The sequence below is a fragment of the Monodon monoceros genome, unplaced genomic scaffold (genome assembly GCF_005190385.1).
Source record: "Monodon monoceros isolate NGI ecotype Baffin Bay Population unplaced genomic scaffold, NGI_Narwhal_1 Super_Scaffold_5, whole genome shotgun sequence".
Taxonomy (NCBI): Eukaryota; Metazoa; Chordata; class Mammalia; order Artiodactyla; family Monodontidae; genus Monodon; species Monodon monoceros.
In genome coordinates, this window is record NW_021703782.1 from 11097946 (window position 1) to 11117838 (window position 19893).

At 46.4% G+C, this 19893-nt stretch overlaps 1 protein-coding gene across 3 annotated transcripts; it reads left to right on the forward strand.

The window, feature by feature from the left end:
* The first annotated feature begins 2080 nt into the window (after positions 1-2080).
* Positions 2081-8928, forward strand: STMN4 (stathmin 4). 3 transcript variants are annotated; one of them, XM_029203405.1, is made up of 6 exons: positions 2157-2169; positions 3311-3406; positions 4063-4143; positions 4561-4769; positions 5585-5776; positions 8824-8883. In XM_029203405.1, exons 1-6 carry the CDS (start codon positions 2157-2159, stop codon positions 8881-8883), a joined length of 651 nt encoding a protein of 216 aa, XP_029059238.1. The 3 variants fall into 3 exon arrangements, with proteins under 3 accessions (XP_029059239.1, XP_029059238.1, XP_029059241.1); XM_029203406.1 differs by lacking the exon at positions 4063-4143 and having other exon boundaries at positions 2081-2169; positions 8824-8928; XM_029203408.1 differs by lacking the exon at positions 4063-4143 and having other exon boundaries at positions 4564-4769.
* The last annotated feature ends 10965 nt before the right edge of the window (positions 8929-19893 follow it).

Sequence of the window (19893 nt, forward strand, 5' to 3'; positions counted from 1 at the left end):
ACACAGAGACGCTGCAGGGAACAGAGCCCTTCAAGGTCAGCTGACCTGGTTTCAAATCTCTGCACTTTCACTTTTTAGCTGCGTGACCCTGAGCAAGCCACACAAACCCTCTGAGCCTCCGTTTCCTCACCTGCAAATGGGGACCACAGTCCTTACCTGCAGGGCTGGTGAGGCCTCGGAAGCAGGTGTGTGGTACCCGGTAGCGACCTTGTTGTAAAAAGCAGGGGAAAAGGAACTAATATTTATGAAACGTTCCCTTTTGCTGGACGCTTTTCTCATTTAATTTGTACAACTCTGTGCAGAATTAAGATGGGGCGAGCAAGGCTAGACATGTGAAGTAACCAGTAACATCTACGAGAGAGATGAAGTCTGTCTGACTCCACACTGGCCCAGCCCCAGAGCCAGAGCTGAGCCTGCTGCCCCCATCCGCTCCCCTGCCCATCCCCAGCCAGGACAGACCCTGGTCCCCAGAGGGAAAACACCTCAGTAAGCAGGGAAAGGGCTTCTCAGTTAGTCTCAGAGTCCCTCTGGCTCATGGCGCAGCAGGCAGGGAAACTGTGGGCTCATGCCACCCTCTGCTGGCACAGCGACCACTGAGAGTGGCTGTGTTTGTCAGGGTTCTCCAGAGAAATGGACCAATAGGATACACATAGAAAGAGATTTATTACGAAGGATTGGCTCATGCAATTATGGAGGTTGAGAAGTCTCACCATCAGAGCTGGCTGCAAGCTGCAGGCCCAGGAAGGCCAGTGGTGTAAATCTAGTCCAAGTCTGAAGGCCACAGGGCCAGGAGCTCCCGTGCCTGAGGTCAGGAGAAGACAGACGTCCCAGCTCAAGCAGACAGGGAAAATTCTCCCTTTCTCCGCCTTTTTGTTCTACTCCCTCAATGGATTGGGTGATGCCCACCCACATTGGGGAGGGTCATTTTCTTTACTCAGTCTGTCACGCAAACGTTCATCTCTTCCAGAGACAACCTCACAGACACACCCAAGGATGATGCTGACCAGCTATCTGGGCATCTCTCAGCCCAGTCGAGTTGACACAAAAATTAACCATCACAGCGGCCAAGGATCAAGTGGTCCCCGTGACGGCCACTCACTGCTGGCTATTCCTCACTCCATCAGATAGTAGCTTTCAGGAGATTCCTGTCACCTCCTGTCCCCAGACACTCCCCAATCTGCTCCCTCCCTGCCTCTCCTGTTACGCCTCCTTCACGCTTTCTGGTCCGGCATCAGCCAGCTTGAGACCCCATAGACGCCGGGCTTTCTCAGCCTGACTTGCACGTGCTGTTCCCCCAGCAGAACGCCCTCCCTGCCGTTTCCTGCTTCATTTCGACTCATCATTCAGCAGTTCCAGGGCTGGTAACATCAGGGGGCCCTTCCTAGCTCCCCAGGCCTTGTGCTGAGTCTGGAGCCCTGTCTCTGAGCTCCCACAGTAATCCCGAATGCGGATTTCCATCTCTGCACGAATCACATAATGATTACATTATTCCTTAGTATTTGTTTATTCTCATACTCCAGGGTTGTCTTAAAGGGGGTCAAGCAGTGCTTAGAACACTGGTTCGGAGCAGGCAGGGGGCAAGAGAGTGAGGGGGAACTGAAGAGGTATCTTGACATCCTCTGTCCAATGTCAGAATGCTCTGGGCAGGAAGGTCTGGGCTGGGTGTAGGGAGGAATTCAGGACACAGAGTTATTTTGCAAATACCTCCCAGGTGATTCTGACTTAGGGTTTGTTTCTCACCTTAACTTCCTTCGGACCAGGCCACTGAGCTGCACAGGGAGACAGATCAACATCCATTGATACATTCAGTTTGGGGAAACCCATGTTTGAGTCTTAGGGGGTCTTGCGATTGGGAAACCAATTATGAAATGATAAACTTCTCAATTATGAAATTTTCCAAGTTCAGTGCTTGGAAACTGAACTTGACTGAGTGACATGGAAGGGGGGGTCGGTGTGTGGAGAAGGGAGAGTCAGCCTGGAGGTGGGGGCAAATGACATACCTCCTGGGATTTCCTCCCCAGTTGTGTAAAGACCTTCCTTATGCGAATAACCTGTCAGCTAAAACGATCTGCTTTTCTGATTTGTGACAGTGTCCTGAGCTGGTGGCAGACCTACCCTGACTTTCACTAGGACTCACCTCTCACATTCCAGAAAACATGACCCTCGCGGGTAGGTACAAAAACCGTTTACGTAATGGGGCACTACAGCATAGGGTATTTCTGTACACGCATAGATGTACTTACATGTGCATAGAAAAGATAAAAGGCTGACAGGAAATACACCTAAGGGTTAAAAGAGGTTACCTTTGGATGAGGGGTGGGATCACAGCTGAGCTCTTCTTCCTTTTACTCATTAGCACTTGTTTTTAAAAAAGTCTTTACAATGCCCATGTATTATTTTTGCAGTTAATCCTGTTTTCAATTTGTAAAAGGAAATGAGGGGAGAGTTCAGGGCAGTAGGGATGGGGGAGGGGCCCAGAGGAGGTGGGTTGGACTGGACCCAACAAATCAACTCTAGAGAATTCCCTGGTGGTCCGGTGGCTAAGACTCGGCACTTGCACTGCTGAGGGCCTGGGTTCGATCCCTAGCCAGGAAACTAAGATCCCACAAGCTGTGCGACGTGGCAAAAAAAAAACCCAACAGTTATCAGCTCTAACTCATGACCTCGCAGTTCCCAAATCCTCCCCAAACACTGAGAGACCAAATGGGGGTGGGGGGACCCCTCCAGCCCTCATGGACACCAACCTCACTGGCTTTGACCACTGCACTGGGATGGTCAGGGAAAGCTCACAGCCTGACCTTGTCACCCAGGGAGAGGCAGGACCACAGGGATGGCAGTGGCCTTCTTTACCTTCAGGGAAGCACTGCCAAGTACTCTGAGAATGGAGTGTGGGTTTCCTCCATACTGGAGCAAAAGGAGCAGAATATCCTGGGCACGTACGGGGACATAGAAATTGAGGTCCAGGGTGCCGGCGGGGGCGAGGGCACTGGTGCTTGAGGTCCATACCTGCAGGCATTTTGCGTTCAGTACCACAAAGGGAGATGATGTGCTGGAGAGAAGATGGGGGCCTCTGGGTGCCCTGGAAGGCGCAGGTGGACGGAAGTGGGTCCAAATCACACACAGGGATCCTGAACAGAGCTGCTCAGGGCAAAAGGGGCTGGGTCTCCAACCAAGGGGTGGATTTGGGTGGTTTGGGTGCCTCTGTGGAGCTCGGTAACCCCCCGCTGCTCAGGCACCCACACTTGCATGGGTGCTGGCTTCTGAGTCTAGGAAGGGGGTTGCCCTCTTCACCTGTCGGGTGTTTCCACAGCCTACAAAGAGAAGATGAAGGAACTCCCGCTGGTGTCCTTGTTCTGCTCCTGTTTCCTGGCAGACCCCCTGAATAAGTCATCCTATAAATATGAAGGTATGTGAGGGTCACAGTCAGAAGAGTAAAGACGGAAGCTTCCTGTAGCTTGCATCCAGGAGGCCAGCACCTCCACCGCAGTTTCCTGAAAATCTCCCCCCTACACCACATTCTCTTTCCCAGAGCCAGTAAAATCACCACAGCTGATTCTGAGGGTCTAAGTCCCACGCGAAGGTGGGCGTGGGGCTGCGGCCTGGGGGACCAGACAGCAGCTGGGGGTCTGAGTCAGACCCTCTGCAGAGTGCCCTCGATCTCAGCTTTTGTTCATGCGCTGTGGAGGACGCAGAGGCCGAGTAGACAGGGGGGTCTGCCCTCGGGGACACCTAGCCTAGAAGGGGGACAGTCATGGTGTAAATGAGCCGCCCACAGGTCTCCTCAGTGAAGGGTCGAGAATGCTCTGAGCAGGTCCAGATGTGGCAAGGGACTTCCGCTCTTCAGCCACCCAAGGAGGCTCTGGGATCGCTATGCCACCTGAGCGCTGTGACAGGTCCCAGGACACTGGCAGGGAGCACTGAATGGCCACGTCCTGATTGGAGGTGGTGGTCAGGGCATAGGTCACCTCTTAGTTTCCTGGGGCTTCAAAGGAAAGGATGGATTTGGTCTGGAAATGACAGGTGGGAGTGTTTGGGTCACCTGAGATTGTTTTTTCTGTTTAGGCTGGTGTGGGAGAGAGTGTAGGAGAAAAGATGAAAGCCAGCGGAGAGACAGTACTGACTGGAGAGAAAGAAGAGAGCAGGGTAGGACGGGGCAAGGGGAGAGGTGTCCGAAGGCTGAGCCATCGGATTGGTAGCGGGGCGAGGAGTGGATGGGAGGTGGGTGGTAAGTAAACGCTTCAGTGTGTGCCAATATAAGCAAGAGCTCAGCCACTGGAGGAATCTTGTCAGAAGCAGAAGCAAAGCCAGTTGCTACAGCCATTATTAGAAATCCCTTATCCTGGGGCCCCTGCTCGCAGAGTCTGAGACCTTCCTGTGGCTACCAACTCCTTCAGCCCCATCAGGCCCAGCGACATTCGGTGCCATGTTTAGGACAGACCCAGAACCCTGGTCATTGGTCTGCCTTGGGGACCTCAGACCTCCCATGTATGTGTGCATGCTTTAGGGGGGGGGCCCATATGGTCTTCAGGGGGTGAGCAGCCCCTTTTCTGCTCTCTGTAGCAGACACGGTGGACCTGAACTGGTGTGTAATTTCCGACATGGAAGTCATCGAGCTGAACAAATGCACCTCTGGCCAGTCCTTTGAAGTCATCCTGAAGCCACCCTCCTTTGATGGGGTGCCCGAGTTCAATGCCTCCCTCCCCCGGAGGCGAGACCCATCGCTGGAAGAAATCCAGAAGAAACTGGAAGCGGCTGAGGAGCGAAGGAAGGTCGGTGCTGTCCCTTTTTCCCCTCTGTCTGAGCATAAGGGGGAAGATGTTGAGGAAGACAGGTGGTGGCTCTGAGCTGGGGGTCAGGTCACCACCAACCTATAGGTATTTAGGCAGCTCTTCCAGGTACCGGGCAGAGAATGAGACACCATTGAGGGAAACAAAGAAGGAAAAGCCCCAGGTCTCTAGGAGTTTGGTTAGGGGGATAAGTCACTGAATTACATAACTCCCAGAGGTGACCTTATCGTGACAAGGTAAGACATTGACCAACACTAAGGATTTAGGGAAAGGCTAGACAATTAAGGAAAGGGGTCCTTAACAGGGGGAGGGGGAAGAAGGTCATGGCATGGTATACCTTCACCCCTTGGTGTGCCTTCCTCGCTTTCTACGGATTCTTATGGCCCAACTCTTATGCCATTTCTGTGTAAGCTTTCCTTCATATTTGAAGCTGAAAATTATCACCCTTGAATTCCTATAGCACTTCTTTTCTATCTCTCAAGGCATATGTCGCATGCTAGCCTGGGTTAGAGTTATTTATACATTCTTGTCTCTAGTAGACTTTTTTCTTTCCCAAGTTGCTGGAATAGTGCCTGGTACTTAGTATCTGGTCACTCCATATTTGTGAATGAATGAAAAAGAGGACCGAGGGTCCAGTGGGAGAATCCAGGAAGTGTCCTTGCTTCCTGCCAATGGGCCAGGCAACCAGGCTCAGGGAGGCGTGTGTTCTGAGTGTGGAGCTCTTAAGTCATGATGCTAAAAACACACCCTGGCATGCTCACCTTCAAGGGCCTCTTTCTCCCTCCATGCTCCACTAGTACCAGGAAGCTGAGCTTCTGAAGCACCTGGCAGAGAAGCGAGAACATGAGCGGGAGGTGATCCAAAAAGCCATTGAGGAAAACAACAACTTCATCAAGATGGCAAAGGAAAAACTGGCTCAGAAGATGGAGTCCAACAAGGAGAACCGGGAGGCCCACCTTGCCGCCATGTTGGAACGGCTGCAAGAGAAGGTAAGTGGTCTTGGATCAGAGAGGAGACTCTTGGGACCTGTTCCTCCTTCCACGGCAAGTATAATGGACACGCAGACCATTTCAGGGAGCAGGCAGCCTCAGGCAAGAATTCTGTTAGGCTGGATCCTTAGAGAGTTCCAAGGGATGATTGGGGAAGTCATAGGCAAGAAAAATGAACCGAGCTTTGGAGTTCCTTGGGTGACATGCTGCCCAGCTACACAACTGAAATTTCTTATTGTCTGAGGGAGATCAGACCTCTTATCTTCTAGAGAAAGCCTGCCTAATGCAGGGGAGTAGGGATGAACGAGCAGTTATACATTCCTGGCTTCATCCTTGAATGGACCGATTTGACTTAATGAAAGATGCTGACTTGAGCTCTTGGCTCTAAGCCAAGGGCATGATGAGCTGAGTTGCCCACTGAGCAGGAAACACAATCCTCTCCAAGTCTCTTGATATGGACTGAGTGAGTCACTGGTCTTTCCAATATTCTGCCTCTTGTCAATAAACCAAATGGTGTCGCCTGAAGATGAGAAACGTGAGAGACTGGGGTTGGTCCCACGTGTCAGTGGAATAACAGCCCGTTCTGCTGAGAACATGCTGGCCTCGTTTCCTGAGTCCCAAGGCTGCCCCAGTTTCTCCTGCGGCTCCTGGGAGAGCTCCAGCTCTGTGTTTTATTTCCAGGCGCCGCCTGCTGCGCGGTGACTCCCGGGACCCGATCGGTGGCCTCGTCCCATGGTGAGCTGCGTGGTCCCCGCTCCTTTCTGCCCAACCACCTAGAGTCTCAGACCCTTGGCAAAGCGACTAGAAAGATCTGGTTTCTTCACAGGGGATCTGGATGTTGTGTAGGCCCTGCAGCTGGCCAGCATGTGGCAGGTCCTCCGCTCTCTTTCTCCATCCTTCTAGGGGCAGCAAGGCCTCCATCAAGTATCACATGGGAGGGAAGTGTTCCGGGTCTGATTTCAGGCTTCCCCAGTTATTGAGGGATGGGTAGGAGCAAACTCTTGCAGGAAAAAAAAAAAATTAGGGATTGGGATAGGATGGGGCATGGGTTCTTAGGCTAAACCCAAGGGAAATATTGAGGCTAGAGCCATGATATGGCATTTGAAAAATTGCAAAACATTTTTATTTCATCATACCCCTATCCTCACAATGAGGCAGGCAGGATGGGTGTTATCCTTATTTTACTGATGAGGAAACCATGTTAGAGAAGGTCAAATGACTTGTCCAGGGTCACACAGCCACTAAGCAGTGCAGCTGGGACTACAGCCCAGTTCTTTGGATATGAGGCCAGGTGGCTCTTTTTTTCTTTCTTTTTTTTTAAAATTTGGCCATGCCATGTGGCATGTGGGATCTTAGTTCCCCGGCCAGGTATCAAACCTACGGTCCCTGCATTGGAAGCACGGAATCTTAACCACTGGACCACCAGGGAAGTCCCAGGTGGCTCTTTCAATGCTTGTTTCAGGGAGACCAGCCCACAATCATCCTGCTGGCTTTTTGTCAGACAGGGAGCCACTGGAGGCCAAGGAAAGGGAGTCCAGAAACCTAGGGTTCTGTTCAGTGAGCTCACTTGGGAATAGAGGTAGATTCTGAGCTAGAGAGATGGGGAAGGTCCACAGTTTGGAGGAAGCGCTTTGGAAGTGAGATAAGCCTTAAAGAAGCAAGATGTCAGAGCAGACATCTGCGTGAGCATCACTCCTCTGGAATCTTGACCACTCTTCACCTTTGCCCAACGATGAAGACAGGAGGTGGGATGAGAGACAGGTGTGTGCTCTGCCCCAGGCCAGGGACACCTATAAAGATGTCTCTTTGTCAGTACTTGTGTGAATCACTGGCCATCCGCACCAGACTCACTTGGTGTAAAGTTTAAAACTACAGATACCTGGACCCTACTCCAGACCTACCAATCCCGGCTCTCTAGGGATGGTGCCTAAGGACCTCAGTTTAACAAGCTTCTCAGGTCCTGCTGACGAACAGCAAGGTTGAGAACCACTGCTAGACATACCACTCCTCACATTTTCCCCAGGGACGTGGAAAGTTCTAGGGCCTCTCCAGGGACAGATCTGTAGTTTAAGGTACATCCTGGGACCCTGGGCTGCCTCAGTGGGTCTCCCCCAGGTGGATCCATACCTGGATGTGATGATATCTGGGTGGATGCCAGGCTCTGGCAGAGAGAGGATTTACTGAGCGCCTACCGTGCACAAGGTACCATATGAGGAACTGAGAGATACAAAGAGGAAAAGGCGCGCTCCCTGCCCACAAGGAGGACCCAGACGTCTTCACCATGAGCAGGGATGTAAGGTAGACCGAGATAAGCCCTAGAAGTGAACACTAAAATCACAGAATTCTAGAGGTAAAAGAGCTTCCTATCCATGCCCCTCCTTTTTAATACCAGAGAACTGAGCCTGACGGGTGAAGTGAGCTAGTCAAAGACACACAGCTGATGGGCGTTTGAAGTCAGATCCTATCATTTGGTTTCATGATGCTGACGCACAAAAGAGGATTCTTTTACCTACCACACTTACAAAAAAAGCCACTTTGTGGAGCTGGACACTTCCAGAAGTTCTTTAGTCGATTTATACTTTACAAGCCCTCACCTTTCATCAGGGGGCTTAAGACAACCCTCACTAAGGAGATGGACAGGAAACACAAGGGGAGTCCAGTTGCCTATGTGCAGGGGCCACCTGCAGTGAGTTCTACCTGCTCTTCCGGCACAAGCTACATGGAGCTACTCCTTACATTAAGTCAAGCAGTATAATCAGTGCAGCCCCCAGACGGCCAGGTAAGGGCGGTGGAGACTGGTGGTCCCTGCCAGGTGGGTTCCCCCAGGGAGGCTGTGTCTAGTCAACGAGCATCCAGGGGCCCCACCAGCAGGCTCGTTCACCTGCGACCTTCTGCCCCTTCTCAGGACGCCTTTGCAGACCCTGCTCGTCACTTCCTGTGGTGGCCAGTGGTGGCCACACTCTTTGCTTTGGCTCTCCTGCCCCTCGGCCTTCCTTTATCCTGGGAAAGCCCGTGTGACCTGTCCTTTTCCCTCCCTTCCTTCCCAGGACAAGCACGCGGAAGAGGTGCGGAAAAACAAGGAGCTGAAGGAGGAGGCCTCCCGGTAAAGCCCAGAGGCAAAGAAGTTTCCAGAACGGCCGGACAGCTCCAGCGGCTCCGCAGTTCCCGAGGCAGCCTCGCCCGCCGCTGGCTGCTCTCCCAGCACTGGGGTTTGGGGGGAGGGGGGTGGCCAGGGGCGTTTCCTCTGCTTTTGGTGTTTGTACGTGTTAAGAATTGACCTGTGAAGCCATCCTATTTGTTTCAGGGGAACAATGATGGGGTGGGAGAGGGGAGAAAAGGAGCACGGTTTGGAATTGGAGATAGAGGAGGACTCGTGGGCATTTGCTACCCAGCCCAGGGCAAGTCCTCAGCTTTTCTTCACAGTGAGCATCCGGGCACCGCCTTGAGGGAAGTTAAAATCAGGCGGTAGAATTCCGACTGAAGGGCGGAGTCCTGGGTGGAGCGAGGGCTGCAGGGCGTGGCCAGAGACGCCAGCAGGGGGTGGGGGTGGGGTCCTGCGGCTGGGGGATGTCTGAGTGTGTGTGTGTGTGCGCGCGCGCGTGTGTGCGTGTGCGTGTGTGTGTGTTTTAACCATCATCTTTTGATCATCATGACCAATAATGAAACATTTACTCCAAGTCTCCGGTTTTTTATTTCTTGAATTTGTCCTTTGTGTAATTGATAGAATGTTCTTGAATTTGGTTTCTACCCATCAGGTGCCAGATGCCCCTTTTATTCCTTAGTTGGACCATCAGAGTATCTGAGGTGCTGGGTGAGGAGGGTTGAAACACGCCAGCCTTCCTTTTACCCTGCCCCCCGCCCCCCATCCCCCGCTTGTGGGCTGCCCCGTGTTGGACTGAGTGCACTGAATTGGTAAGAAAACAAATCCAATTTCCCTTTGCATGGATTGACATTCTAATGTGGTCCCCAAGATGCAGAGTAAGAAGGAAGTCCTCACTTTAGGGGTGTGGGATGCTAGGTGGTCACAAATAGCGAGCTAGTGAGGAAATAAAACGTTTGTTAGTGGAAAGCAGAGGGGATCATTTCAGATCCAGCTGTCATCCCTTTATCCAGAACGCCAAACCACGGCTGGGAAAGGAGTCTCCCTCCTCCTATCCCTGCAAACAGGAGTGGGGTGGGGGCAGCCTGTGTGAACAGGATCCCAGGGCACCTCCCCACCCTGCCCCTCACACTGTAGTTTTGTACAGCTTTGTAAATAAATCGTTTGGTATTGCTATCCCCTCTGCCCCCACTAGTGGTACTGCAATTTAGCTTCATTTTAGAATAGGATAACAGGAGGGATCAGAGATGATGATGGTGATGGTGGTGGTGGCAGCTAACACATAGGCAACATTTACTAGATGCCTGACAATTTTCTGAGTCAGTATATATATATACTCACTTAATCCTCACAACAACTCTATTATCCCATTTTGCAGACAAGGCAACTGAGGCTTAGAAAGGTTAAGTAACTTGCCCAAGGCCACACAGGTTGTAAGTGAGAGAACAAAGACGTCAATTCTGGTGTTTTGCTTCCAGAGTCCAAGTGCTTAGCTCCTGCACTGTGCTGCTTCTCAACACTCTCGAACTAGGATATGTCTTAGGACAGTGTTCCTCAGACTGCGAGTTGTAACTCATTGGATCGTGAAATCAACTTAGTGTGTGCCACCCAAATTTAATTTTTTAAAAATAGGAACAGAAGAGAATTTAAATGGAAATGGAAATAGAAAATAACATATCAAAGTGATTCCAGGCAGTAATGGAGATACTGTTTTATGGAAATTGTATTTCAATTTTATATTTGTGTGTAAGTTCCAGGTCATAGCATAAGATGTATTTTTTTAACTTTTTATTTTATATTGGAGTACAGTTGATTAACAATGTCATGTTAGTTTCAGGTGTACAGCAAAGCGATTCAGTTATACATATACATGTTATCTATTCTTTTTCAAATTCTTTGCTCAATATTATGTAACAACCTAAGTGGGAAAAGAAGATGTATTTCTTACTAGAAGTTGCAGTCAAACCTTTGGAAAGTCACTGCCCTAGAATGAATAAGGAGCCCAAAGCTGTAACCCCAGGGGCTTCGGAAACCTGCTGTGCTTGAGAAAGTGAGAGGCTGTGACCATACCATCAGGAACTGTCTGCTTCTGGGGACTTCCCTGGTGGCGCAGTGGTTAAGAATCCGCCCGCCAATGCAGGGGACACAGGTTCGAGCCCTGCTGAGGGAAGATCCCACATGCCGCAGAGCAACTAAGCCCGTGCGCCACAACTACTGAGCCTGCACTCTAGAGCTGCGAGCCACAACTACTGGGCCCATGTGCCACAACTACTGAAGCCGTGTGCTTAGAGCCCATGCTCTGCAACAAGAGAAGCCACCGCAATGAGAAACCTGCACACCGTAACAAAGAGTAGCCCCTGCTCACCGCAACTAGAGAAAGCCCACGTGCAGCAACGAAGACCCAATGCAGCCAAAAATAAATAAATAAACTAATTAATAAAAAAAAATTTAAAAAAAAGAACTGTCTGCTTCTGAGTAAAAGGAGACAAGAGTGACCTCAAGGGTCTATTCCCACAAATTTATCCCACCAGCTTCTTCATCTTTTCATTGGAATACCCGAGGTCAAGAGGAAGGTCCATTCCCACCACCCTCTTTCACCAAACTCCTGCACTTCCCATTCATTCCCTGATAAACCCTGTTGATCCACACCTCCATTGTTTGCACATTTCGGTTCCCTTGCTTAAGTTGCTCTTCCCTGCCTGTTTGAATTAATTCCTATGCATTCTTTTAAACTCAGTTTAGATATTAAGTTCCCTGACTCTGCCAATACTTCTCTACCTCTTAGATGTTTTGATTACTGTTTGATTATATTTACCTATCTTTCTCAGATGTTAGACTTGAAATTCCTTGAAAACAGAAACTAGTTTTATTAATCTTTGGGTCCCAGGCAATGGTTGCTCCAGCATGTCTGTAGAGGATGGGATTAGAGGCAGTAATCTGGTTGAAAGAAAGGCCAGGGTACTTGTCTTGAAGCTTCCTTTGTATTGAATTTTACTGAAGCACTGTATGTAGGACTCAGAAAACACTATCAATTGCACATATCAAGGAATAAAGGTGGTTGATCCAGATTATGCAGGAGACTAAAACCCATCACCAAGACCCCCCTGGGTCCCATTAATCTCCAATTCCTGATGCTTAAAACTAAAAATTCCAATTATATGTCCAGCATGGAGCTCACTTCCAAGCATTAAAAAACAATTCTCACATTGAAAAGGTTTACAAAACCTTTCAATGGGGACAACCATGTGGGACATACATGAAACGCCCAAGGCAAATTTTTCTTCCAATTTCAATTTGTATCAAAATCCCTGAGAGTTTGTTGAGATATACATTTCTTTGATGTGGGTGTTTGTAAATGAAAATAATTGACCAGGCTTATTGAAATTATTATCTTTTGAGGATGTTGCCTTGGCACTTCCATTTTAACAAGCCATTCTCCAGGTTTTTAGGGAGAGAATCAGGACTACAGCTTGAGGAGTTCTGCACAATTAAGACCTAAACCATTGGCAGCATCTCTGAGGGCGAGAGGAGGGACAGGTTACTGACAACTGGAGCCACTGGAGAAGACTTCATGGCATAGGTGGCACTTAAGCTGAGGTTTAATGAGTGAGCTGACTTTGAGCAGACAGGAAGAGGCAGCCACAGGAGGACGAGGCTTGGGATATAGGTGTGGGAGCCATGAACCTTGGGCAATAGCTGCAGCCACAGAAGTAAATGAATTCCTCATCCAGGAAGAGTATCTGAAGGAAAGGGCTTTTGGGAGGCCTCTCATGATGTGGCAAGCTGAGAAACTGGTGCCAATAAAGGGCAGAGTAAGGACATATTTTAAATCCTGAGATCCCAAACCAGTGGTTTTCAACGGGGTCTGCAATGCCCCCTAGAGGTCATTTTGTAATTGTGCGGCAAGAATTTCAGTTAATATGTGGAGCCGGCTCAGCCCTTCCTTTGAGTGGGTGGAGACAAAGGATGCTAGATGTTCACCAAGAGAATGTCCACATCACACTCAGCCTCTGAATGTAAGTGAGAAACTTGCTTATGATGATCCAAGCCCAGAACCTAACTCAGTGTTACATATGAACACAAACTCCCTCCCACTCCACCCCAGTGACTTTTGCAGGAATGTGACTCCTCTGCTGTGCCAGGCTCAGCTCCTTGATCTATCCATTCCTCTGTGCTCTGTCCTTGGCTCCTGAGTCCTATTCCTCTCCATTCACTTTGTCCTTGGACTTGATTCGTTTCTCCTGATCAGCACCTTCTCACAGACAAAAAGCTAATTTGGACCCACTCTGACAAAACTTAAAAGCAAGCCTTGAAAGAATCATACTGCTCTCAAGTAAATTATAGGCACGCCAGAACAAAGTCCAAACCGGGTCCAACGATGTAAAATTAAAAATATCTGGCATCTAATAAAAATCTACATACAGGCATACAAAGAAGCACGATAATATTGCATATAATCAGGAGAAAAATCTATGGAAGCAAATATAGAAATGACAGCTATGATGGAATTAATAGACAAAGATTTAAAAACAGCCACTAGAAAAGGGACCCTCTGGCACCGTTGGTGGGAATGTAAATCGATACAGTCACTATGGAGAACAGTATGGAGGTCCCTTAAAAAACTAAAAACAGGATTATTATATGACCCAGCAATCCCACTGCTGGGCACATATCCAGAGAAAACCATAATGCAAAAAGAGACATGCATCCCAAAGTTCATTGCAGCACTATTTACAATAGCCAGGTCATGGAAGCAACCTAAATGTCCATCAACAGACAAATGGATAAAGAAGATGTGGTACACATATACAATGGAATATTACTCAGCCATAAAAAGGAATGAAATTGGGTCATTTGTAGAGACATGGATGGAACTAGAGACTGTCATACAGAGTGAAGTAAGTCAGAAAGAGAAAAACAAATATTATATATTAACACATATATGTGGAATCTAGAAAAATGGTACAGATGAACCAGTTTGCAAGGCAGAAATAGAGACACAGATGTAGAGAACAAACATATGGACACCAAGGGGGGAAAGAGGGGGTGGGATGAATTGGGAGATTGGAATTGACATATATACACTAATATGACTAATATGTATAAAATAGATAACTAATGAGAACCTGCTGTATAGCACAGGGAACGCTACTTCACTTCACTGTACAGTAGAAACTAGCCCGAGAGCTACAACTGAAACAGTGATGACGACAACAAAGAAGATGACAACCACAAAAACAAAGAGATAAAGCTAACGAGCCAAGACTGGAGATAAGGTGTAATATTAAAAAGTCCAATCCAATCCAAAACAAGATAGGAAGAAAGGAACAAAACTCTGGGACAATTGTTAAGCAAATAGCAAATGGTATATTTATATCTAACCATATAGATATTTTTCTTTACTTTTTCTTTTACAGTTTTATTGAGATATAATCAACCTATAGCACTGTATAAGTTTAAGGTGTACAGTCTAATGATTTTGACTTACATATATTGTGAAATGATTACCATGATAAATTTAGTTAACATTTATCCTCTTGTATAGAAACACACACGAAATTGTTTTTTTTCCCCTAGTGATGAGAACTCATAAGATTTGCTCTCTTAACAACTTTCAAATATACCATGTTGATAATTACATTAAACTTAAATGGTCTAAACACTCCAATTACAAAGCATGGAGTGCTAGACACAAGTAACCCAGTTTCAATATAAATACAAAGATAGGTTACAAGTAAAAGGATAAAGATATATCATGTAAACACTAATCAAAAGAAAGCTGGAGTGACCGTATTCTTATCAGACTAAGTAAGATTTCAGAATTACTACCAGGCATAAAAAGGAACAATATATAATGATAAAGGAGGCAATTTATCAAGAGAAAACAACTCTAAATATATGTGCATCTAATAACAGAGTTTCAGAATACATGGGGCAAAACTTAAAACTTAAAGGAGAAATAGTTGACCAACTAGAACACTATATCCAACAAAAGCGGAGTATACATCCTTTTTTAAGTGCACATGGAATTCATCAAGATGGACTAAATTCTGGGCCATAAAACAAGTTTCAAAAAGTTCAATAGGGCTTCCCTGGTGGCGCAGTGGTTGGGGGTCTGCCTGACGATGCAGGGGACGCGGGTTCGTGCCCTGGTCCGGGAGTATCCCACATGCCGCAGAGCGGCTGGGCCCGTGAGCCGTGGCCGCTGGGCCTGCGCGTCTTGAGCCTGTGCTCCGCGGCAGGAGAGGCCGCAGCAATGGGAGGCCCGCGTACCGCCAAAAAAAAAAAAAAAAAGTTCAATAGGATGGAAATCATACAAAATAAATTTTCTGACTCTAGGGAATTAAAGCAGAAAATGAGTAACAGAAAGATCTTTGGAAAACTCTAAAATATTTGGGAATTAAACTACACACTCTAAATAACCCATGAGGGAAAGCATAAATCACAAGGAAAATTAGAAATACTTTGAACTAAATGAAAAAAGCACAATATATCATAAATTATGAGATGCAGCTAAAGAAATGCTTAAAGAGAAATTTATAACTTTAAATGCTTATATTAGAAAAGAGAGAAGATCTCAAATCAATCATCTGAGTTTTCACCTTAAGAATTTAGAAAAGCAAGAACAAAATAAACCCAAAGTAGCCAGAAGGAAAGCAAAAAGATAAGAGCAGAAATCAATAAAATTAGAAACAGAAAGACACAGATGGCCAACAGGCACATGAAAAATGCTCAATATTGCTAATTATTAGAGAAATGCAAATAAAAACTACAATGAGGTATCATCTCATACCTCACACCAGTCAGGATGGCCATCATTAAAAAGTCTACAAACAATAAATGCTGGAGAGGGTATCGAGAAAAGGGAACCCTCTTACACTGTTGGTGGGAATGTAAATTGGTGCATCCACTATGAAGAACAGTACGGAGATTCCTTAAAAAGCTAAAAATAGAGTTATCATATGATCCTGCAATCCCACTCCTGGGCATATATCTGGACAAAACTGTAATTCAAAAGGATACATGCACCCCAATATCATAGCAGTGCTATTTGCAATAGCCAAGACATGGAAGCAACCTAAATGTCCATCGACAGAGGAATGGACAAAGAAGATGTGGTATATATACACAATGGAATATTACTCAGCCAAAGAAAAGAACGTAATAATGCCATTTGCAGCAATGTGGATGGACCTGGAGATTATCATATTAAGTGAAGTTAGTCAGACAGAGAAAGACAAACTTCGTATGATATCACTTATATGTGGAATCTAAAAACATGAAAAAATGAACTGATTTACAAAACAGAAAGAGACTCACAGACATAGAAAACAAACTTACGGTTACCAGAGGAGAGAGCATGGGTGGGGGAAGATAAATTAGAAGTTTGGAATTGACATATACACACTACTATACATAAAATATGTAAACAACAAGGACCTACTGTATAGCACAGGGGACTATACTCAGTGTCTTGTAATAACCTATAATGGAAAAGAATCTGAAAAAGAATATATGTATATATATATGTATAACTGAATCACTTTGCTGTATATTTGAAAGTAACACAACACTGTAAATTAACCATACTTCAGTACAAAATACTATCATATACAATATTCTCTTCCCTCTTAACACTCCAAAAACAAACAAACAACCCCCCCCGCAAAAAAAAAAACCCAAAACAAAACAGAAAGACAATAGCTACTTGTTTCTCTGGGTGAAAATATGAAAACTACAATACCTCATGGATAATGTTGAGTTTGGATTCCTTGGAAGTGTGATGCAGAATAATGCTTCTCAAACTGGCACACGATATTCAGGGATATACAAAGCTACAAGACAAAAATGGTACATCTTCCTAGCAGATTGTTTTTATTGGAAAGTTGGGGGAAAATATTATTATGATAAAATATAAAAATCAAATACCAAACAAAAATGCACCTAGATATTTTTATTGTATTAAAAACACATAATGTAAAATTTACCATCCTCACCATTTTTAAGTGTGCAGTTCAGTAATATTCATTATATTCACATTGTTGTGAAACAGATTTCCAGAACTTTGTAATCTCGCAAGGCTGAAGCTCTGCACCCATTAAACAACAACTTCCCTTTCCCCCCACCCTCCAGCCCCTGGTAACCACATTCTACTTTCTATTTCTACACGTTTGACTGCATTAGATACCCTCACATAAGTGGAATCAGACAGTATTTGTCTTTTTGTGACTGGCTTATTTCACTTAGCATGATGTCCTTAAGCTTCATCCATGTTGTAGCATGTAACAGGATTTCCTTCCTTTTTAAAGCTGAATAATATTCCATTGTACATATTTTGTTTATCCATTCATCCAGTGATGTATACTTGGGTCACTTCCACCACTTGGCTAATGGGAATAATGCTGATATGAATATGGGTGTACAGGTATCTCTTCAAGACTCTTCCTTCAATTCTTTTGGCTATACATCCAGAAATGGCATTGCTGGATCACATGGTAATTCTGTTTTTAATTTCTGGAAGAACTATCACACTGTTTTCCATAGCAGTTGCAAAAGTGTGAGGAAAAAACAAAGGATTCTAGAGATTCACTATACTCCACATACCCCAAGGATCGGCTTGCTCTCTTTACCATTAGGGTCATTTTGGTGGAAAAGTTTGGGAAGTCTTGGTGTAGTGGTTGAAAATGACCATTAGAATCATTTCAACCTGAGTTTATGAATACTGGATCTGCTGTTAATTAGCTCTGTGACTCTTGGTAAGTGACTAAACCTTTTGAAGTTTTAGTTATCTATCTCTAAAATAAAGATTCAATAACTACTATAGCTAAAATGCTTAGCACAGTGCCTGGCACACAGCTAATGTTCAGTGAATAGTAACTAGTGATATTCCATCATTGTTTTCTGAAATGACACCAAAGTTTACTTCCTCTTCCTCATGATACTGTTATCATAATATCTTCCTCATGATAGATATTTTAAAATATCTAACATGTCCACCCTTCTCCTCAGGTAAACTTTCCATGTATCTCCAATGATTACTTGCATATAACGTTTATTTTCTCTAGAGGCTTTCTAGAGAGCCTATATCTCTCTTAAAGTGTGATGCTCCCTGTCATGTACTACTTTTGTGAATCCAAATGGGTTTGGCCATTTTAGCAAACCATTTGGTGATATATAACATGACCCTTAAAAAATGTCCATAACCATTGATTTACTTTCTTTCTAGGAAACTATTCTAAAGAAATATTCTGAAATACAAAGTTTATGGACAATAATGCTCATCAGGGTATTAAATATAATATTAAAATGCAACTAATGTTACTGTCTGTCAATAGGGAAATAATTTAAAAAGTATGGGACAGTTAGTTATACAATGAATGTTTGGAAAATTTTCAAATGTTATAGGGAGCTTGATTCAGCAGACCATGTGAAAAAAAATTATATAACTTTAAGTGGAAAAAGCATGACATTAAATTATATAATTTAGTAATTCTTAACCATATAAAATTATACATGCATAAACACACAGAATGCTAATTTATGTGTCTAGCTTTTCGTTCTGCTGAAATCCTATTATGATTTAGTTATTGCGCAAGTTTCTGAGGATATAAATAGATACAATAAAAATTCTTTTTCTGTAGAGACTTTCAAGATGGCGGAAGAGTAAGACGCGGAGATCACCTTCCTCCCCACAGATACATCAGAAATACATCTACACGTGGAACAACTCCTACAGAACACCTACTGAACGCTGGCAGAAGACCTCAGACCTCCCAAAAGGCAAGTAACTCCCCACGTACCTGGGTAGGGCAAAAGAAAAAAGAAAAAACAGAGACAAAAGAACAGGGACGGGGCCTGCACCAGTGGGAGGGAGCTGTGAAGGAGGAAAGGTTTCTACACACTAGGAAGCCCCTTCGCGGGCGGAGACTGAGGATGGGGGAAGCTTCGGAGACGAGGAGAGCACAGCAACAGGCGTGCGGAGGGCAAAGCGGAGAGATTCCCGCACAGAGGATCAGGGCCGACCGGCACTCACCAGTACGAGAGGCTTGTCTGCTCACCGCTGGGGCGGGCGGGGCTGGGAGCTGAGGCTCGGGCTTCGGTCGGAGCGCCGGGAAAGGACTGGAGTTGGCGGCGTGAACACAGCCTGCAGGGGGTTAGTGCGCCACGGCTGGCCGGGAGGGAGTCTGAGGAAAAGTCTGGAGCTGCTTTAGAGGCAAGAGACTTTTTCTTGCCTCTTTGTTTCCTGGTGCGCGAGGAGAGGGGATTAAGAGCGCCGCTTAAAGGAGCTCCAGAGACGGGCGCGAACCGCGGCTATCAGCGCCGACCCCAGAGATGGGCACGAGATGCTAAGGCCGCTGCTGCAGCCACCAAGAAGCCTGTGTGCGAGCACAGGTCACTATCTACACCCCCCTTCCGGGGAGCCTGTGCAGCCCGCCACTGCCAGCGTCCCGGGATCCAGGGACAACTTCCGCGAGAGAACGCACGGCGTGCCTCAGGGGGGTGCAACGTCACGCCGACCTCTGCCGCCGCAGGCCCCCCCCGCCCCCCCCGCCCCCCCCCCCCCCCCCCCCCCGCCTGAGTGAGCCAGAGCCCCCGAATCAACGGCTCCTTTAACCCCGTCCTGTCTGAGCGAAGAACAGACGCCCTCCAGCGACCTACACACAGAGGCGGGGCCAAATCCAAAGCTGAGCCCCAGGAGCTGTGCGAACAAAGAAGAGAAAGGGAAATCTCTCCATGCAGCCTCGGGAAAAGCGGATTAAATCCCCACAATCAACTTTGATGCACCCTGCATTTGTGGAATACCTGATTGGACAACGAATCATCCCAAAATTGAGGTGGTGGACTTTGGGAGCAATGATATATATATTTTTTTCCTTTTTCTCTTTTTGTGAGTGTGTATGTGTATGCTTCTTTGTGTGATTTTGTCTGTATAGCTTTTCTTTTACCATTTGTCCTAGGGTTCTGTCTGTCCATTTTTTTTTTAATATAGTTTTTAGCACTTGTTATCTTTGGTGGA

Bases quoted from the DNA above. Each gene is read 5' to 3' on its own strand.
- STMN4 (XM_029203405.1), top strand. The intron at 4,770-5,584 runs GTCGGTGCTGTC...ATGCTCCACTAG, and splicing joins CGGCTGAGGAGCGAAGGAAG to TACCAGGAAGCTGAGCTTCT. The intron at 5,777-8,823 runs GTAAGTGGTCTT...CTTCCTTCCCAG, and splicing joins TGGAACGGCTGCAAGAGAAG to GACAAGCACGCGGAAGAGGT.